The 17,098-nt window shown below is 44.4% G+C and overlaps 1 protein-coding gene across 3 annotated transcripts in view; it reads right to left on the bottom strand.

Annotated features, from left to right (window-relative positions):
• LOC118215038 (DENN domain-containing protein 2B-like) overlaps positions 1-17,098 on the bottom strand; it is a 59,671-nt gene that overhangs the window by 28,901 nt on the left and 13,672 nt on the right. For all 3 annotated transcript variants that reach the window (XM_035395411.1, XM_035395412.1, XM_035395410.1), the window contains exons 2-3: positions 6,805-6,906; positions 1,118-2,359 (exon numbers count right to left, since the gene is read on the bottom strand). In XM_035395411.1, coding sequence (XP_035251302.1) covers positions 1,118-2,359; positions 6,805-6,896 — 1,334 coding nt within the window. In that variant the 5' untranslated portion in view covers positions 6,897-6,906. The remainder of the gene's footprint in view (positions 1-1,117; positions 2,360-6,804; positions 6,907-17,098) is intronic.

Raw genomic sequence — 17,098 nt, 5'->3', positions numbered from 1 at the left:
CCTCCTCCATAGGCGACACTACGGCCAATTGTTAGCTACCCTGCGGGGGTGACAAGAAGCTTTATGGACACTCACGACAGACTGGCAATTGTCTCTTCAGCGCTTGTGATGAACATTCTTTAAGAAAGCCAGAGGAATCTCACTGCTCTAGCGGCCAAGGACAAAGACTGGGCTCATGATTCCACTCCAGCTTTCACAAATATGGGAAGCTATGAGAAGAGAGCGTCAAACATAGCCTCATACTACAGAACTATGCTCTTCATGAGAAGCCAAAACTAACATCGCTTAGCAAGAGAGTAAGACTTAAACCTTGAGCAAATGAGCAGCAGACGGTGTTGACCTCAGCCAACCAAACCCAAGATGTGGTCCCAAACGGTTCATGACAAAGCAGACAAAGAGAAATAATCCCAGCAGATCACGCAGAGAACACCCCATAATTCACAGACTAGAACAACATCAACAAAAAAAAATAGAACCTAGATCTTTGCCCTTTGCATTCTCCAGGAAGTGTTTGATATACTTCAGGATCCAAGGAAAACAACTAATCGTCTTGCCTTGGGAACTCTCATAAGGGAGCTAAACAAATTCACAGCCATCCTGTTTCTCTGCACATAAATAAACCTTGTTCTGCCTTACAGCTGCATGAATGTGAAACGCTCTTGCCCTGTCATATCTTTCCAGTGTGGCCTGTTCTGCTGGATAAGCAGCCACATCGACACGTTTCAGCCTGTGAGCTCAAGGAACAAGCTGGACAGACAAGTGCACATAGTCACATTCTGATAATTAAGAGCACGTGCAAATGTCCTTTGGCAAATGCATTGTCCTCGTATGATCCAATTGAAATGCATTCCTTCCTCTTTCCAATCCATCCTTCAGCAACAACATAACAACATTTCACACCTCATCTAATGCGTGGCACAGTTATGGTTCATAACATTTTAATTCAGGTAATTCTGATTTGAACTTCAGTTTATGAATAGGAATAATGCCCAATGCCCATAATGATTTATGAGGATTTTTAAATTCACTAACGGATTTCCAGAATTGATGGAATTGAAATGGAATAGGCCTCCGATGGAGGGCAGAACCATGGGCAGGCCGGACAGCGCTCTCTCACCTGTCCGTGGTGTGGGAGCCCCCATCCTGGGTTCGGCTCGTGCGGGGCGCGGGGCTGGAGGGGAGTGCGGGCGGGGACTCAGAGCTGCTGTTGAGAGGTAGGCCATTGCTAGGCGATGCGCCGCCGTTATTGCGGTTGACCTCGTACTCGAAGGTGCGTTTGGGTTTGGGCACAGGGTTGACTGGGGTGGTGGTGCCCCCTGGTGTCTCGGGGGAGGGGGGCAGCTCAGCAGAGCTCCCGCTGCCCCTCTGCCTGGCCCTGGAAGGACCCGGGGAGCAGCCGGGCTCAGTGGTCCCCGAGCAAACGCTGCTCCTCTTGCTGATGCTGGGGCTGTCCGAGCTCCCTGGCCGGCCTACCCCAGAGCCCCTGTGGGGCGTCCTGTCCTGGGCCCGCGCGTAGCAGCTGCTGGGGTACTGGGGCACGGCCGAGGGGCTGTCCTTCAGCACCTGCTCAATCTTCTGAATGCGGCTGAGGACGGCTGAGGTGTCTTTGCGGGAGGAGAGGGAGCGCATGAACAGCCCCGCGGGCTCTGCCTTGCGGGGGCCAGCCGTGGGCTCCCGCTCGGACAGGCTGGCCTCGTCCTCCTCCGTCTCCGGGTACGAGCACTCGGAGAAGGCTGCGCTCATCCTGCGCACGTCAAAGGTTTTATCACTGCAGGGGGAGGACAGGAGGCTGGGACAGCCCTCGCTCCCCCCTGCTCTCTCCCCTGAGGGTCTCTTCTCCAGGCACAGGCTCATCCTAGGAAGAGCCACACGCCGGCACTCCCATTCCGAAATCTTCCTGCGGATGGCAGAAGGGTGGGCAGGGCTCTGAGTGCAGGGGGAGGAGGAGGAAGGGGAAGGGGCGGGACCCAGGGACAGGGTGCTCCAGCCCACGGGGCCGGTGTTCAGTCCACCCCCTGCTGTACCCCCGTCCTGTCGGTTCTCCTTCTGCTCTTGCCCGCTCCTGGCCCCACACCCGGCCCTGGCCCCGCCCCCCACTGGCCTGTAGATGGAGAGCTTGTTGTCCAGGCAGCTGATGCTGCGGGCCTTGATGAGCCGGCTCTGGGTCTGGAAGTGGGAGCGAAGAGGGGAGCTGCTCCGGAGGGGGCTGCTCTGGTTGCCCCAGTCCCTCAGGCTCAGGAGCCGGCCCTTGCCAACCTGGCTGTATCCACCCTGCCCAACACACTCCTCACCGTCACTCAGGGGGTGAACCAGCCCTCTGCCAGCACTGAGAATGGGAGGGGGAGATGCTGACTGGCACCTGAGACAGAGAGAGAAAGAAAGAGAGAGAGAGAGAGGGAGGGAAAGGGAGAGTGAGATGGAGAGGGAAAAGGAAATTGAGAGGGAGGAGAGAGAGGGAGACAGAGAGAAAGAGTGAGAGAGAGGGAGGGAGAGATGAAGAGAGAGAGAGTGAGAGAGAGAGGGAGAGACAATCAGAAAATCAGGCAAGACTTATGGTGAGCCTCCCACGCCTCACGGGCAGAGGTTGAATCACAGGTCAGGGTACCTTCTGAGCTGAGATCCCTTCCCTACCTGTTAGCCTGCCTGCTTTACCTTCTGGAATATAATAAAACAAGCAAAAACGAGGGCAGACTGTCTGCTGCCCTTTAAAAGAAGAAGGAAATCTCTCTTCAGTACAATCTGTGCAGCTCTTGTTGCGTTTGTTCCTGAAAGAGAATAAGCGTCTTTCTCAGGCCATTAAACAGCTTGAAAAGGAATCGAATGTCAAGCACAGCTGGGAGTACCTCTGCCGTGCTGACTACAATGAAGGAACAGGGTGTGGAATACAGGTGAGTTACCTCAGGTGTGTACTGACTGGCACTGGATTAATCATTGCTCAAATTTAGAGAACATGGACAGAAACATAACACACACCCTTCAAAGTAGGTGGAGGACGAAAGAATCTTAAGGTTTCTGCTCGGATAATAGTCAATGCCAGTGCCCTTGTCCACTGATGTAAAATAATCATGGAAAAGTCCCTTCACTAATTTGACACAACTTTGGCCAATTCCAAATCGGAAAAACAGACCAGGCGAAATAATCCAGAAAATCTGGCGAAAAGCCGCGTGGATTTTTCCACATTATTAAAACGACTGGGGTGGAATGCAATGTGGACCCCACACACGTAACCACAGCAACCGGGCGGACTGAGAGATGAAACGGCCAGACCGCGTGCCGCTGTGCTCCGATCTCCTATTCCTCAGAGGCATGCACCGGAACATTTCTCTCTCTTTCTTTACCGCTCTCTCTCTATCCTTCTCTCCAGTACATATAAACAGCTTCCCAGGACCCACAGAAAGGGCCCCTCTCTATGTCCACTGTTCCTTCATTCTCCACACACTGCACCCCAGCCTTCTGATGGGTTACAGGGTTTTAAAAAAACCACAGAGTAAGAAGAAAGAACAGTGAGTTTCTCACCACTCCGGAACTCTGCTTTTCCTCCACAGGCTTACGGAAAGCTGCTCCCACACGGCCCCTGTTTGCAAAACTGAGGCTGGGAGCGGTTATGTCACCAAGGTGGTTAGAATAACTGAAGCCAACTGGGAGGAGGCCAGCACAGTGATCCCAGGTGCAGGTTTGGACAGATCACACCACACCTTTTCTGCACAAAGCCGACACGCCTGCACAGGGGAAGGATGTGTGCAAGAAAGAGGGAGGGGCATAAGGGGGGGCAGTTGGATTCATACTTTGGATTCATATGTTGCTCCACACTAGGAAGCCACTCCCCCCCCCCAAAAAAAACACAGACACTACAAAATTGCAGCACATCCCCTGATTCCACTGAATCTGCCACCAACAGACCATCAACCCCCAAACTAGCCAAAGCACACATAGATCATCAAATGTGGAACTACCACAAGCACAGACACATATTAACCAAACAGCCACTGACACAGCAGGTAGCCACTCTCACTGAGCAGACAGCCTGTGACACAGCAGGTAGCCACTCCCACTGAGCAGACAGCCAATGACACAGCAGGTAGCCACTCCCATTGAGCAGACAGCCAATGACACAGCAGGTAGCCACTCCCACTGAGCAGACAGCCAATGACACAGCAAGTAGCCACTCCCACTGAGCAGACAGCCAATGACACAGCAGGTAGCCACTCCCACTGAGCAGACAGCCAATGACAGCGGGCGACCAGGGATGAGAAATCCTTCCAAAGTCACAGCTTTTTGTAGGGGGAGCTTTTTGATTGACTGGGGGCACAGGCTAAATGATAAACGAGCAGAGCAGTTGTGGTGAACAATAAAAAGGAGGGTTCTCATTTATCAAATTAAGCCTGTTTTATTGAAATCATTCATATTTTAATTGAATCACTTGAACTTTTATCAACTATTTTTTTAGCATTTAACTGCAAATTTATCAATTCACTTGCACATTCCTCAATTTTTTTCACATAATTTTTTTTAACTTCCACCGCACATATGTGAAGGCCATTTAAGAGATGTAGAGCATTATCACAAATATAATTGCCGTGCATGCGTAACCTAAACCATAAAGATTTATGAAAAATACCTGTAACACAGTATAACGTGGTATTATTTAGAAAACACACTACGATATGAAAAAAATGATACCATGCCATAGTTCACATGCACAAGCTTGCACTCACTCCTGATTTTCAAGCCCTAGTGATCAATGCATTCCAAGAAGAGAACCAAAATACTGTCATGTGCCCTCCAACAGAGCCGCCCGACTGAACAGCCAACGAGAGACTGGTCCGTGGTGTAGTCAGTGGCTATGTACGCAAACCTGTCACTAAAGGGACCCATTCATTCCCCAACAACAAACACTCTCACTCACAGAGCCCGCTGGTAAATCTCAGAGCCATGGCTCTGAACATTATTTATTTACACAAAAACAAAGAAGATAAAATGCAGAAAAAAGTATAAACTCTCTGTAAACCAGCATGTTTAAATCCTACTGATAACCATAAACAAGCGGTCCCACAAATCACTGACATTTGCACAAAAAGAATATGGCTATGGCTCTTCTGCGGAGTTGGGTCAGATTTGGGTTGAAGGGCTGGGCCACAAGAAATCCCAGTTATGGCACTAAGGAGCATAAGATACATCTGGAAAACAAGGGGAGCCAATCACAGCAAGGTGTATCCAGGGACCTGTATGTCACCCACAGACCTTTTCCAGTTTGGATCTGAACCCAGCAGCAGGGACGAAGAGGATCCAGTAACCCAGATTAAATGATATATGTCCCAGAAAGAGCCAATTAACAGCCCCATGGGACTGCCACAAAACAAGGACTTTCTCTTCCACCCTCTCCCTCTCATTCAGCCTCTATCTGTCTCTCTCACTTCTTTTCTCTCTTTCATACTGTATTTTTATATTGATGTATCCTCCTTTGCAGTCCATTAAAAGTTTCTTCACTACTAAAGGAATCCAGTAAATGCCTCCCAGAATCACTCCCCGCCCCTCTGAACCCCCTGACCTTTGGAATGGTTCCCTGTGCAGCGCCGCCTGCCAGATAACATCTGTGATTTACTGAAAATGCCCTGCTTCTCGAGCCCAGGAGGTAGCCCCGCTTTCTCCCTCAGCACATAAATCTCCACTTCCTTTTTCCCCCTCATGATTCTGACGTCAGAGAATTAGAATTAGCTCAGATTCTATGGCAGCATTGTCTCCACTGCACATAGATCACTCTGTCCTTCTGCCGGGGGTGACTGACATAGAATCCAATTTTGTAAATATCGCAGGTTTTATTGTTTGTCTTTGTCCAACAGATGGATTTAGTGGTGCAGGCGATGCATGTAGGGCCCTGGGGATGAATGTGGCAGCATTTCCTTGGCCAGACTACGCTGCTGTCCCTGCACATAGACAACCCAGAGTTCTAAAATGCCTTATTTTAAACTCATGTACATGGGCTTTGAGAAAGCGAACTGCTCTTTGAGTTAGATCTTGGATCCATCACCTTTTCCCACACATTTTTACACAACACATTAATATATCAGTTTTATTTTATTTTTATTTATTTCAGTTATATTTATTTAATATTAAATGTTCTGGCAATATCCTCACTAATAAACAACCAAGCAGAGCTTTACAGCATACATGCTAATATAGAAGATGTGTACATTTTTTTGGAGTCCGTTTGAACAGGTTGAATGAAAAATCTAATTTTGCAAAGAAAAGACACGTAAGTCTGTTTGCACAGCTTTCATCATGAAGTACTATTTAACCAATTATATTGAAATTCTCTTAAGAATTCATTTAAATATAGATGCACAAACCAAATTTACCCTATTATTGTTGTAAAATGGGATTGCATTACTGTCGAAGCACAGAAGATATTACATACATTGCAACACATTGTGCGTGTACAATGCCAATAGCATAAGTGAAAGGCTTCCCAGTAAAAAACCAAATAAATGATCTAAAGCCCAAATGTACTGGCTGTTAGGGACAGCAGCAACATGCATCTCCCAGATCCAGGCAGCCTACAAATACTGCTCGCTATTACTGCTCGCTATTTACAGACGCATTCCTTTGCTGAACGTTTATTTTCCTAGTTGTATGTCATCAAGTCAATGCGCAACATCAAAGCCACCATGAAAAAGCTTTCAGCACCTTATGGAGCAGCATTTGGAAAGCATAATAAGAATACTGCTTACAGGAGCAATCCTTGTTGATGTTGGCATCGCCCTCATCATGACACCCCGCCACCCCGCCCCCCTCCATGTTTCTCACCTTTCCGGAATATCCCGGTGTGCTTTACTGCCTCCAGTGCGGGATGCAGCCTTGGTGCTCCTGTTGGCAGTCATCGTTCCCCCGGCTCTCATTCCCGACCACCTGGTGACCAATCACAGCACAGAGAAGACGATCAGGGCAGCATTCACAGTCAACACATTGCCGATATTGCTCCTTCCGTCTGTCTGCAGTAGGGCTCGCAAATGCACTTCGGCCTACGACTGCAGATAACCCTCCAGATAACCTTTGGGCGGGGGAGGCTACACATGCATTCCAAAGGTGGAGAATCAATCAGACAGCGAGCGGGGTTCAGCCTCATAGATTTCCAAAAGCCCAGTATATATGCATGTTCAGCTCCCAGCTTTTAAGGTGATCATTAAATCCAGTGTAATCCCAGTGATTTTCCATAGCCAGGGGACTAAGACATACTGCCACACTTGCCACCCAGCCACTCGCCATGACGAGAGACAAGATAAGAGTTTTATGTCCAAATGTCTCACTAAATCCACCAAAGCAAGAAAATCCTTTCAGTTATATTCCAATTAAATGAGCATTATGCATTTTGGCAAAACAAAAAGCAACAAATCACATCAACACATAACAGATGGTAAATTCTCAAAAGGCTTGCAATACACTGATGAAACATTATTAAACCCTTATTTGCCAGCATAAGACATTACAGCAAAGATATTGGGGATTTGATCCGTTTAAGGAAAAATATGCTGACAAAAATTAAGCATGTTCTACAGCTTACATTCCAGTGAGGGCTTGAGTCATGGGAATATATAGGTCAATCTTCTCTGTACACTTTTTGCCAATTCAGAGACAAATATGGACCTTAAAACCAGCAATGAGAATACTGTATCAGATATCAGATACATGACATCAGTGAATTCCCAACAGCGCGATTAAATGTTCAACATTTCAGGCCATTTCATACAAAAGCAAATCGCAATTTTAGCCCATCCATTCCTCTAAGCAATGAATGGCAGATAATGACTGGAATCGCTAAAGGTCAACAACTGAGAAACTGAATCCTGAAATCCTGAAGTCTGAAATAACACAATATTCATTGGTTGCCAAAGGAATTGCAGAAATATTGTTATGGGAGTTAGACAGGGATATAGGGTTATGACTATTTGAAACAAAAACTAAATTTCACATCATTGTTACTCCATTAGTTTCAAGACCAATTAAACTTTTTAAAGGTAGAAGTGAATATATCGCATAGCAGGATCCAAGAGCTAATTACAGAGTACCCCTTATTGTTCCTCTGACTAAAACGCTGTGGTAAAATTAAGCTATGTCCTTTGCCTGCAGAGCAAGGAGAACATTTGTGTATCCAGCCTATATATGTTTCAGTGGGGTGAGCCAGGATTAACACACAGAGGTCACTCTCTTGCCTCATTAAAGCATGAATACTTTTTCCCATGAACATGCGTATCAAGAAGACAAGAAAACAGCTGGCTGTGTTTTCATTTCAGACCTCAGTTATACATGCTGCACTGGAGAATTGTGGTTTCTGTCCTCAGTACCCATAAGGCAAAGACTTCTCCAATGTGTGCTCACCTCAGCATACAGAGGATAAACAGCTCTGACGAAGATTCAGTTGGCCTATTACATTGGCATTATACTGCTTCAATTTTTCCAGATGACTTTTGCTCTCAAAAATAACTTTGAAATTGGCAACAAACATGAAAAGACCTTTTAAAATAAAACTCCAGCCTAAAACACATTCAAATTGTTAGAATTTGCATATTGGTGGCAATCCAGGTCCTATTTTCCTTTTTTGTGTGGTATTTCAGTTTTTTGCAGTTAAACTCAAGTTTTGTAGACGACAAGACATCATGCAGTGATATTGCCACAGCAGGCACAATAGAGTTTATTGGGAGAGTGTGTCTTCAACTCACTATAGCACCAACTATAAGTACCAGATATTAATTTCAGCCCATTTGGGACAATAAGTCAAAACCCCAAATAAGGGGTTTTTCCTCGAATCCCCACTAATCAACTTTCAGCAAATCATTTATCAAGAGGACAGACAAAATTTTGCCACGCAAGCAGTCTAAATAGTCCAGAACATGGCTTCGCAGGGCATTAGAGGCATGCCTACGATCTCCAACTTTGCTTTTAGCCTTTTAGCTAGCGTTCTCACGAAATAGGGGAGCCATAAGTAATGGGAAATAGGAATATAACACACTGGGGCAGATCCAGAAGAAATCTGATAGGATGGCATCGAAAAATTGGAAATAGCGATAAAATAACATTACAAAAATCAGATAATAACCCCTGGAATTAATTTCACAGTTCTGCCACACATGTGCTACTGCAAGCCTTCAGGATGATGCTCCAGGCTAAAATGAGTTTTCCTTTAATACTTTAAAATACTATTAAATCCATGGAACATAAACACACTATTCCATGCCATTATTTCCTCAAAGTGGGTTATAACATCTTACAGTAGTCCTGTGATGTGGCGATGAAAAACTTTAAATGAGGGAACACTGCCTTTGATTTCTTAACCACCCAGTCAATCCCTCCCTCAACTATGCATCCTCCAGGGGTAGCCACAGCTGTTATCGGGGATTTGTAGGACACACAGAACAAAAGGCACCATCTTCTGAGCATACTCAGGGAAGCAGGCCACTTCAGATTTTAAAAATGCTTCCTATATCAGCTCCCTTCATTCACTTACACATTTCTTCCCTTTTCAATACCACTCCATGTATTTTGTACTGATCTCTCTAGGGGGGTGGGGGGGGAGTGGTCTTGTTTACAACAAAACTGTTGTCTGTAGGAATGGGATGCACAATATAAGCACTGAAGTTCTATTCTACCAAGATGCACAAGGAGCAAGACCTGCATTTCTTCTGTCAGGCACTTCCTGTTTCAAAAAACAATTTTTCAGTTCAGCACTATGGATCTCCTACTCTGGCAGTTCCTTTACCGCCTCATCCTAAGGGCCTACATTACTTACTTACAAGGAAGAGAGCAATCAAGCTCTCTGAAGCCAGAGGTCAAACTCTTTCGCTCTGCTGTAAGCATCATTGTGACTCACATAAAATAACAGTCTGTGCTAGGTTAATAAAACAGAGAGGAGGCTTCAGTGGCCATTAATCATCTGACTGGCTGTTTTTCAGCCTCATGCAGTCATCACTGTTAAAAATCAGCAGGTCTCTCAGGCCGTTGCAACAGGGAAATGAGTAACAACATAGGCAATTGTCACAGAAGAACATCAAAAAATCATATGTGGTGAAAAATGGAAAAACAACACAGACATACAGTATAAATCCATGAAATACATACTGATAACATAAGTAGTAGAATATTTTTACCCAGATTCTGAAAGATTCACAGCTGTAAAAATACACTCTGTTGTGTATGAATATAGACTAGACCATTAAATCAAATCGATCATAAAACTTGGGAGCATGTGCGTGTCCGCATGTGCGTGCATGAGCATGTATGTGTGTGTGTGTGTGTATCAGGAAGGAACCATAACCTCCACATCTGCATTCCTCATTGGCTATTGTTTATTGGATCAGAAGTCAGTCCTCAAAAAAGAAAGGGGAACAATTTCCTCAATGTCTCCAATTAGTACAGAAGTACAAAAGTATGCACTTCAAAACAAACACAACTCTGAGACACAACAAAGGGGTCTTTTTGGTTGTCCCACACCTGAAGCACCCTCATTCAGCTCAACTATGCTCACAATTAACCTAAAGGCCTGAACTCTCAGCATACTATACTAAGGCCAAAGGGCATGAGTCATAATACATCAACACACACCATATGAGCACTGATTCTGTTTGTCTGCATACCTTTTCAGACTGCTAAGCTCAGTGAATGTGCAGATGTGGCTACTTCCTTATGTTTAGGCCGGAAAGACCCAAAGGAGTGAGGATTGCCATAACCATCTGGTATTTCAACACAAGCATGTATGACTTCTTACTGGTTAATCATCATAATTAATCACATGCTTAGTTACAGTAATAACAAACCTCTGAACAGAGTTAGCACAATCACATCAACATGTCAAAGACACCCAGACTAACACAGATGAGTAAAAAGCATGGCGAGACATGGTTTTATATGAGATAAGCAAAAACATTTTTGCTTATCTCAGCATCCTTGTGAGATCTCCTGCAGCCCCATATTTCAGTACAAGTGTGAAGCGCTACGTCTTAATTAGTCATATCATTTACTACTGAGCGGGGTTATTAGCACACAGAAACAGGCCTGAAGTCCCAGACAGCATGCTGTTTAATACATCTCAGCAGCCCAGCCTGGTCTGGCACGGCTCCTAACACACGTGCTGAGACAGGAGTGCCCAACTCAGCTTTCCCAGCAAGAGCAGTCACTTCTTTTTTTAATTTTTATTACTACAATCCCACCCAAATCTGGAACGTCCAATTTCGCAAACAATGTACAAGCATGCTCATATGTGGCCCCTGCTGCCAACTTGGGAGAGCAAAGGCAATACGCAGTGGTCCTCCAAAGCATGTTACATTTCACACTGCAGCCGCAAGTTACGGACGTGCAGAGCAGGGGTGGAGGAGACCCATTCATATGCGTGTGCTGAGAGCTAGCCACAGCCGCCCGGATGGCCAGCAGGAGTCACTCAAGCAGTGAAGAATGCTGACTATCCCTACTGCCTGTATCCCTCCCGTATCCCTGAGCGACACAAAGCCAATTATGCGCCGCTGCTGTGGGGCTGCTTGTCACAGTCGGCACTGGCACGGGTCGGATTCGATCTGAGACCGCGGTGCTCACTCAGGCACTGCAAGCACCGTTTTGGCCACGTGAACTACTCAGCAGCCCCAAGAGCAGTCACTTCTGTGGGAAAAATAATCAGAGCTCCTAAATTCCATAGACTGAATTTGGCTAAAAGCCTGGCAAAGAAAGGGCTGATTGGCAGATGTTGACAAATCCCTTCAAAACAGCCATCCTTTAACATATTGTATCTGAATCTGAAATGTAACATTTAAAAAGTACCTTTAACCCATTAGGCAATCAAATAAACCCAAATTTTAAACCCAAAGGAAACTCTAATCAATTAATTTACCAATCAGCCATTTCAAATTAGTTCCCCCAAATCTCACAGAGATATAAAACATATGTAAATTCAGTTTTTTCTATTATTATTCCTATGTTCCCTCATGAAAAACAAGATTATTATAGAAATTGCAACCATGGTGTGCATCATCGGTGAACCTTTTGTGAAGTTCATCTCAGAAGTTCAGTTCCCAGCAGGGGAAAACCAATAACCAAACAGGCTTAATAAAGACATCTCCGGAGTACACAGTCAACGCTGTGCTCAGTGTCCTCTACTCCCTCCCTGAATGCACAGGTCAGGACCCTCAACCTTGGAGAGGAATTTTAATACAGTTCTGTTTGACGAGACCTCTTGCAGCCACAGTGACCTGGTAAAGGGGAAAACAGGACTGAGTTCCACCTCACTCACCCTGGATTTCCGAAGCACCATGAGTGATCTGGAATAACTAAGCCCCCACCAGTCACCAGAAACTTACTTAGGAACATCAAGCTCAGTGCTGAGGTACAGGGCTCAGGTTAATGCAATATGGACTTGAGTGTTGCAGGTTTAAATCCTGAGAGGGGCAAAGCTCAATGGTTCAGTTAATGACTTCACAGTGGCTGTTTTTATGTAATGCTTTGAGGAATACAACCCAGCCCCCAGGAATAAATCTTAGCCTGTTATCTGTGATTTAAGCACACTTCAGTCAATCATCTAGCAAGAATAAAAACAAACGTATGTGCAGTTAAAAAAAATTCACCTTGTTTCAGCAATCCATCAAGCCATACATATCTGTAAATTCTATTTAATTCATTTAGGTTTAAAAAATCTGAATGGATTTCTCATTCTCACCGGGACTCCTGCTATGTAATATAACAAACAGCACGGTGCCATGTTTTTCTAATGACCACAACAGGAACCTGGTAGAGGGAACAAAAACATAAAGGCCTATAAAGCACTTCAAAACTAGCATTAACAAAATAACTTTTATAATCAAGTTTTACACTTAACCAATGCATTTGACATTCCAGCTGAGATATATTTGTATATTATTCTATCTGCCATTAGTGTGCACAATCCAAACAGGGATCGTATGCTGCCTTTGTAAATGACCTGAAAACCAGAAAGCTTAGGAAGTAGGACATTTAATAAAAAAACATACCAAAATTCCATCTGTTCAAACAGGCGATTAATTTTATGCAGAATAAAAAAACAACATCAGCTTATATTGTGGTCTGATCCACACCACCTACATAGCCATCAATATGTCTCCCTTCCACCGGTGCAGTTTAGTGCGATTTTTGTCTTGTTTTGTGATTTGCTACTCTGAGTTCAAAATAATTTGAAAGACAGACTGATAAACCGACAGATCTGCCACATACTGTATGAGGAAATGGAATGAGCAAATGATGACCATCAGTTAAATGTGTCACGAGGGGCATGCAAAGGCAAACCCATCGCAGACTAACATGACCTGAAAAAGTCATGGATGGCTCTTTATGAATAAATACTCTTTTTGTATTTAATGAGCGTACAATTTCTATTTCAATTATCTTGTCTGCATCATCCATTGGTCTGTGCCTGGTTCCTGAGGGTGTGGATTCTTTCACCGACTGAAACAGGAAGGACCTAATACATAACCTAACTAATCCTACAATTCTCCTGTCCTTTGCTCAGAGCTATTTTCACCAACCAGGTCTCGCGATTATGGTCTTTGAGGTTCACCTCTTTGTCTCAACAACAGGAAGCTCATCAAATGATGTCACTCTGGGTTAAAAACCACCATATAAACATGAGTGGCTACTAATCTGCTCATAGACCAACACTTGGCTCAAATACCACATCACATGGATATCAAGGCTATCATTGTAGACAATTAACACTTTTAAGCTCATTTTATGATTAAATGCTAACTGCGGGTTTTATGTGAAGGGTTAAGGGTAGGGCTTGACATTTCTAATAATTCCTTAGATCAATTATATTTAATGTTAACAAATGAATAATCTATAGTTGCTCAGGTAAATTAGCTACATAGCTATAAAGCCCACTAACAGAGGTGGAAAGTCCAGGGGTCAGAAAGTAACAGTGCTGCCAAGTGCTTCTTCCATCCATAAACTCAGTTAGCTGATTTCAAAAATTAGTTCTATTTCCTGGCTGAGGAATTGTGCCAATGACTAAATGCAGGCGATTGGAACGAAATAGCAGGGAGGATTTTTACTTTCTGAAACCTGGGTTTTCCACCTCTGCTCACCAATAAAAAGGTGAGTGGTGAAAAAACAACCTATACTAATCAACACGGCTCAGGGAATAAGTCTCTTCCTTACGCCTGCTACACTCAAATTGTCTATTAAAACATTATAGACGCAGCCCAAGGATACAGTCTTCATGCTTGTAATTATAAATGAAAGACATTTTGTCACAGTTACAAAACTTTATTGTAACTTAATCCCACTGATAGGTTATTATTTCAACTCATCAACAAGTCATAGGCAAGGTAAATGGAACATACCAGTTTACATCTTGCCTAGGAACTTGAATTAGATCCAGTCAGCAAGAGAGGGCACGCCCACCAAAACAACACACACTCTCAACCCCCGAGGGTGAAATTTCTAAGCAGTCAGTTAGGTCTTAAAACCAGGACAAAATCTGATACTATATTAAAAACATAATTTTCTAAATGCCACAAAGCTGCTGTGTGGCTAACTGCACCACAAACAGATTCAAAAACCTAGATTTGCACTTTTATTTATTTCTGAGGAACCTGTGGCCAAACGACATGGGCCCACAAATGACACTGTTAACATTTCTCCTGCAATCGTCAAAGTGAAACCATTCATTTATGGTCAACCAGATAATGTTAGTCTATTTTTCATAGTCAAGGACCATAATATAGTTAACATGGCTACTTACCAGGGGATTCAATAAGACAGATGTAAGGGAATGACACCTCAAGCCACACTGAGTTGGATCATTGGTCTACTCTGCAACAGCATAAGGACAGCACTCCAGTCCCATTTGGTTTATTTTACCAAAATAACTTTGCTGGTCCTGAAAAAATGATTCAATGTAATTTACTGATATTATGGTAAAATAGCAATGATAGCTAGCTTGATCTAAGATGGGTCCCGATTCAGAACAGTGACGTATGGGATTGCTTTCCCCCTCACTGGCTCCACCTACATGCCTATGACATGTTACTGACTGTATCTGCACCAGTACCCAGATGTAGACGTCCAAACCCATCTCAGTTGGTTAAAATATACAGGCCCACCTGGTGGACAATTTAAATCATTACATTTTCTATGAGAGAGGGGTGCAATGTTCCAAAACAAAATTAATATTTTTAAGCCTTATGCTTGATCAACGTGAATGTGTAGTGAAGAATAATTGATCATCGATTAATAATTAACATCCCTAGTTTAAGGCCACGTTGAGAAGGTCCTGGAATGCACACGCTGTGTCCGAAGCTCACACGCCCTGACAGCCGTGATGTGCCTCATTAACCGGGCCGGAATCCTCTCTTTGTGCCCGGCCAATGGGCCGTAACCTGAGCACCAGCGCTGAGCCAGGCGTCCAGGAGGGCGACCAATGGATTTCACCACGGTGAGGAAGCTGGCGACAAGCGCTGACACCTTCTAAGTTGTAACTCATTACATGCATGCATGAAGACAAAGTTCGCTGGCTGGCTTAAGTGTGAAAAATCAATTTCACCACTGTCAAAACAGGAAGAGGGCACCTCAAGCTGTCCCAGGTTTTCATGTTTGTCAAAAGGGATCAATCATTGGGTGGTGGCGTGACCATATGCATGTCATTGGTTGGCAGCCGGACTATTATTACCCAAATCTCTTATATCACTGGGCCATGGCATGACCTTTAGGACATGGATTTTGCATAAGCTCAATACTTCACTGGTGACTTAAGAACTGCCAGCTTTTCACTTGCCGGGAGTTTTTATTTCTCTGGCCTCCAGCCGCCAAGCATGTACACGTGACCCTGGATGGAAGAGAAAAAATACTTTGTGTTTGCTGTCCTTGGGAAAGTGCTGGTCAGGCCCTGTGCCCCCCTCCCACAGTGGAGAGATAAGGCATTATCGAGCCCTCCTGTGTCTGACGAAGTGTGGAATGTTGGCATGCTGCTATGACACCACTGGCCACTGGCCTTGTCAGAACAGACAGGCTGCCGGACCTGTGGACTAACCCTAACACACCACAGGCAGGAATGCCCTAATATTTGCACTGTCCATCAAAACTGTGAACTCAACACCTTAGACACTGTTTGAAATAGAGACTGAATACACTGGAGGGAATGAACAGACTGTCTGCAGTGGGACGAGCACCGGTGTCTAATAATAGCTCTGTTAATGCAGCACAGGCCCCAGTAAAAAAACTAAACCAATACTCACCTGGGGCAGTTCCTTTTAAAGAGTGCAGTGTTTCTGCAAACTAATGGCCTGGATTCCACACTTTTCCTTGATGGGTTCCTAAGAGGGTTTCCAATAACAGGTCTGTACGCAATGAATACATGTAAATATTAGGTTCAAGGTGAGTTCTTTTCCCATTTGAAATTAAAGCCACTTTTACACAGGTTACTTTAGGCAGACTATGCCCTTAACTTAAATCCACTTAAGAGCCAAGGTCAATATAACAACCCACTTTACTCTGCTCTGAAGAATAACATGTCACTCATAAGTGGTCATTTTAGCCAGATTTTTAGAGTATGAAAGAAAAAGCCGCATTTAATAGTCCTTGGTATCTTACATGGTCTTGAACCTGTTATAAGTTTTCTTTGTTTTGTGTGTGTATATCCCTCAAATCCCAAAGCCCATTCTGAAGCCCATGTTTTGATCTTTAACTCATTTGGGCACTGTCCTTACCCCAGCAGCTCAATAGCAAGGTGTGAACTAACACACAGCAGGAAGGGTTGTGGGTTTTGACCCAGCTGATGAATCATAGACTTAGATCCAAGAACACTGAGGAGAAGAAAAACTTCTGCCCCTTCACATCCAACCTCCAGCACAGATGTCAAAAACAGAAAACACTGGCAAATCCTCAGCACTTTCCAGACTTCCCGAACAGTCAGGTAGCAGAGCTGAATGCAGAATGTAGGCCAGTCTGTTCACTACGGATTCCAGCCCCTCACTTCTGAGTGATCATATTCCCCATCACTGTATTGTGCAGAGGTCGGGATTAATGTTGGAAATCAGACTTGTCAAACTGTGGACCTGGGAACACCGGAGTCAGATTACAGTGTAAATATCAC

The sequence above is a fragment of the Anguilla anguilla genome, chromosome 16 (genome assembly GCF_013347855.1).
Source record: "Anguilla anguilla isolate fAngAng1 chromosome 16, fAngAng1.pri, whole genome shotgun sequence".
Taxonomy (NCBI): domain Eukaryota; kingdom Metazoa; phylum Chordata; class Actinopteri; order Anguilliformes; family Anguillidae; genus Anguilla; species Anguilla anguilla.
The sequence above is the reverse complement of the archived record's forward strand: the minus strand, read 5'-3'. Positions and strand labels throughout refer to the sequence as shown.